The sequence below is a fragment of the Halictus rubicundus genome, unplaced genomic scaffold (assembly GCF_050948215.1).
Source record: "Halictus rubicundus isolate RS-2024b unplaced genomic scaffold, iyHalRubi1_principal scaffold1224, whole genome shotgun sequence".
Classification (NCBI taxonomy): domain Eukaryota; kingdom Metazoa; phylum Arthropoda; class Insecta; order Hymenoptera; family Halictidae; genus Halictus; species Halictus rubicundus.
The window spans coordinates 4493-9389 of record NW_027489765.1 but is presented as its reverse complement, the minus strand read 5'-3'; the positions used below and the strand labels follow the sequence as shown (position 1 = coordinate 9389).

At 46.4% G+C, this 4897-nt stretch overlaps 1 protein-coding gene across 1 annotated transcript; it reads left to right on the top strand.

The window, feature by feature from the left end:
• Positions 1 to 621: 621 nt before the first annotated feature.
• LOC143365009 (uncharacterized) lies at positions 622 to 4522 on the top strand. Its single transcript, XM_076805014.1, has 2 exons — positions 622 to 721; positions 798 to 4522. Exons 1-2 carry the CDS (start codon positions 622 to 624, stop codon positions 4520 to 4522), a joined length of 3825 nt encoding a protein of 1274 aa, XP_076661129.1.
• Positions 4523 to 4897: the final 375 nt, after the last annotated feature.

Here is a 4897-nt window from a genome sequence, read left to right as displayed (position 1 = left end):
TTTGATCAATTATATGCAATCCCACATCCGTTCGTTACAATCGCTCGGCCGATCTTGGGAGGATATCGCAAACGATTTCATCACGAGCATCGCGATCGATCGCATGGACCACGAAACGCGCCGTACATGGGAGCAAACCTTAGTCGACACACGCATGCCTCACGCGGCAGAGATGTTCAAACATCTCCGCAACGCATCGCATCAGAGTAGCTCTCAGAAAACAACAACAAACGCGAAACGGATAAGACACGCGTTACCGGAAATCCAACGACCGTCGCCAAACCTTCGATCGCGAGCCCCGAAACGGACATTCGTAACAACGACCAAAAGGACCTTATCATCACCCATTCCGAAAAAACGAACATTCGTGACAACGACCAACACCCAAACATGCACGTTTTGCAGGTCAGCAACGCACCGAACGTACATGTGTTCTAAATTTATAAACATGTCAATCGAAGATCGATGGGCAGCTGTGCGGGCAGCAAACCTATGCCAGAATTGCCTACAAGCAAATCATAAACGTGACGACTGCACTAAAGGTAGATGTCACGTATGTGGAGAAAGACATAACACAAGACTGCACACAAATCGAAACTCAACAGCTCCAGCTGTAGAAGCATGACTAGCACCGGGAATTGCAAATCACTTATCTCCTCACCATCATACCTTCTTTTCAAACGGATTGACGAACGGTCTATTAACGACAGCATTAATTCACGTACTTGATCGCGACGCTAACCCGGTATTATGTCGTACGCTGATTGACACTTGTTCCAACGCAAATCTTATCACAGACGAGCTCGCGAAACGGTTACGACTACCAACAACCCGCCAAACCGCAGTCATTGAAGCGTTGAACCAACTTAATACTACAACAAGCAATCTCATGACCGCCTCAATCAAATCACGATTAACCAATTATCAACGGACGCTAACATTTTGCATAATACCGCGAATCGCAGGATTATTACCCGACAATCAAGTCGATAGAGCCAATCTTCACATACCAGCAAACCTACGTCTAGCCGATCCAGAATTCCATCGCCCGGGAAAGATCGACATGCTGCTCGGAACCGGGCCTGCATTATCATGTCTAAGCATCGGACAAATCAACTTGTCGAAACAACGCAACGTCGATCTCATTTTACAGAAAACTCAATTCGGATGGATTTTAGGAGGCGGTCTCCTCGCGACGCCGCGATCGGACCATAGAACCTTTATCACCAACGTACACTTTGATTTACAAAGGTTCTGGGAGATCGAGGAAGGAGCCGTTAAGCAATTCCGTTCAATCGATGATCAAGCTTGCGAAGATCACTTCGTCGCCACGGTGAAGCGCGACAAGTCCGGTCGATACGTAGTGGCATTACCTTTTAATGAAAAAAAGGAACAACTCGGAGAATCATACCCACGCGCCCTGAACCGTTTTCTCGCCCTGGAGCGAAAGCTAGAGCGAAATCCAGAATTGAAGGATCAATACACAAAGGTGATAGACGAATACCGTGCACTCGGACATATGAAACAGGTAACAACCGTTCACACGCCAGGTTTCTACTTACCGCACCACGCCGTCATTAAACCCACGAGTTTGACAACTAAGGTCCGAGTAGTTTTCGACGGATCCGCGAAGACAAACACGAATCTATCTTTAAACGACACTCTCCGAATCGGTCCCACATTGCAAGACGATCTCCTATCGCTTTTATTAAGATTCCGAATGCACACGTACGTCTTAACAGGGGACATCGAGAAAATGTATCGTCAGTTTCTCATTCGACCCGAAGATCGTATTTATCAGAGAATATTGTGGAGAGATCCGCACGAAGAAATAAAGACATACGAATTGACCACTGTTACTTTCGGACTCGCATCAGCTCCATATTTGGCTATACGAAGTCTACACCAGTTAGCGACCGATGAAGAACGCAATTTTCCGGAAGCAGCAGCTCGTATCAAAAGAGACTTATACGTCGACGATTTATTGACCGGCACCGATTCAATCACAGAAGCGAAGAGGTTACAACATCAAATAATAACCTTGTTGAAGAAAGGTGCTCTTAATATTCGACAGTGGGCGTCGAACGAACCGAAATTGCTATCGAGTCTGAGCAAGGAATTAATCCATCCAAAAATTCTGGGAGATGCATCCACCATGAAAACACTAGGAATATCATGGGATGCCCAGCATGACACGATTAGATATTCAGTCCAACCAACAACGACAACCGAGGTCAGCAAACGAAATATCTTATCAACAATTGCAAAAATATACGATCCACTCGGCTTGCTCGGCCCTATTACGATCATTGCCAAAATCATAATGCAACGACTCTGGACCTTGAAAATCACCTGGGACGAGTCCGTACCTACCAGCATCCACACAGAATGGACAAATTTCGAAAGCACTCTACAACAACTCAACGATATTGAATTCAAACGCCTTGTAAGGATAAAAAATGCAAAACGGACCGAATTACACGGCTTTTGCGACGCTAGCGAAAAGGCCTACGGCGCCTGCTTATATATACGAACAACCGATCATTCCGGGTCCATTCACGCGCACCTACTTTGCGCAAAATCACGGGTCGCGCCGCTCAGTCAGATAACCCTAGCGCGTTTAGAACTATGCGGCGCCGTACTATTAGCCACGTTATCCCAAACCGTGCGAAACGCGTTAACACACAATATCGACAAAACCATTTTCTGGACTGATTCGACCGTCGTCCTAGGCTGGTTGAAAAAACAACCTTCTACTTTAAAGACTTTCGTTGCGAACCGCGTAGCAGATATTCAACGCAAAACGGACATTCAATCATGGCGACATGTTCGGTCAACTGACAATCCAGCCGACCTCATTTCTCGGGGAACCACCGCCGTAGAATTCAACAACAATCACCTTTGGCGCAACGGACCCAAGTGGCTCACCCAAGAGCAAGCCAAATGGCCACCAGCAAGATTTGCCAGGTGTGAGGAGCTACCTGAACTACGGACGGTGACGTGTTTAGTAGGCTTGATCACCCAAACCGACGAGATTCTCATGCGATACTCGAGCATTCAAAAACTCAGACGAGTCGTTGCCTATTGTTTACGTTTTCGAACCAAACATCGGGCCTCAGGACCTTTGTCTATTAAAGAATTACAAGACGCGAACGACCGAATAATAAGATTATTACAAGCTGTTACATTTGCTCATGACATACGTGATTTGAAAATCGGAAGATTACCAAACACTAGCAATCTGATGCCATTATGTCCGTTTCTTGACGACTCAGGAGTATTACGCGTGGGGGGACGATTACAAAATTCTACCCTGCCTTTTGAACAGAGACATCCGATACTTCTACCTCGAGAGCATCACGTCACCAAACTCATAATTCGTGATTCACACCTACGAAATCATCACGCTGGAATCACAACCACGTTATACGATGTGCGACAATTGTATTGGCCAATAAATGGAAAAAACACCACACGCCAAATCATTAGGCAATGCGTCAGATGTTTCCGGGTAAAACCCACCAGCGTCGAATATGTAATGGGCAACCTACCTGCCGCGCGCGTCACCGAGGGTCGTCCTTTCATCAACAGCGGAATAGATTATTGCGGTCCCTTCTTCATAAAGGAACGACAATTCAGAAATCGGACCCGAGTTAAGGTCTACGTGGCCGTGTTCATTTGCTTTGCAACAAAGGCCGTCCATTTGGAAGTAGTCAGCGACCTGACCACCGAAGCATTTATCGCGGCACTTAAACGATTCATCGCGCGGCGAGGAATGTGCAAAAACCTATATTCAGACAACGGTACCAACTTCGTCGGTGCCAACAATGAGTTAACGGAACTCCACCAAACATTATCTAAGGACGAGAAATTCAATTACTTTCTCACATCCAAATCTATATCATGGCATTTCATGCCCGCTCTGTCACCTCATTTCGGCGGACTGTGGGAAGCCGCCGTCAAATCATTTAAACACCATGTCAAACGTGTTGTCGGTGAAGAATTATTCACATACGAACAATTCACCACATTCGTTATCGAGATCGAAGCCATACTCAATTCGCGTCCTCTGACACCACTCTCGTCAGATCCAAACGATATATCCGCTCTTACGCCCGGCCATTTCCTGATCGGTGGTTCTTTGACGTGCATCACCGAGACTGATTTCAGCAAATCGCCATCAAATCGCCTATCCAATTGGCAACATATCCAGAAGGTCAAACAAGACTTCTGGACCCGATGGCACAAGGAATATATTCATCAACTTAACCTCCGACACAAATGGAACAAAGGGTCTCACAACATCAACATCGGGACCATCGTACTTTTGAAGGACGATCATCTCCCACCATTGTGTTGGCATCTGGGTCGAGTACAACAAGTACACCCAGGAACCGACGGTATCATACGCGCAGTAACCGTTCGCACCATCAACGGCACATACAAACGGAACGTTAAAAGGTTAGCACCTCTTCCCGATTCAGACAGTGCACAATCGCTCGGTGCCACGACGTCAGCATAACCAAGGTGAGTCAAGGTTATCACATTTACTATTGATCGATCGACTCGATCAACGAGGGGGAGCATGTTCCGTCGCAACAGAACTGTCATCTTAAGCATGAATCGTTTCTTCATGCTATCGATAAACGAAAGGGTCTTACAGAGGGTCTTTGTTCGTAGCTCCTTTTATTTCAAAACATTCGTGATTTAGAGACGTAACCAAATAGCAACTTTGGCCCTCATCATCTCGAAGCTGTTTACAATCGGACCGACCGAACGATGTTTGTATACACAAGATGGGTCTGCAAAACCTTCGCGTTCTTTAGATACGGCCCAAGGATGTATATCCTTCGCTCGCGGCCACTAAGTACGGTCAGGCCATAAATTCATGACACGG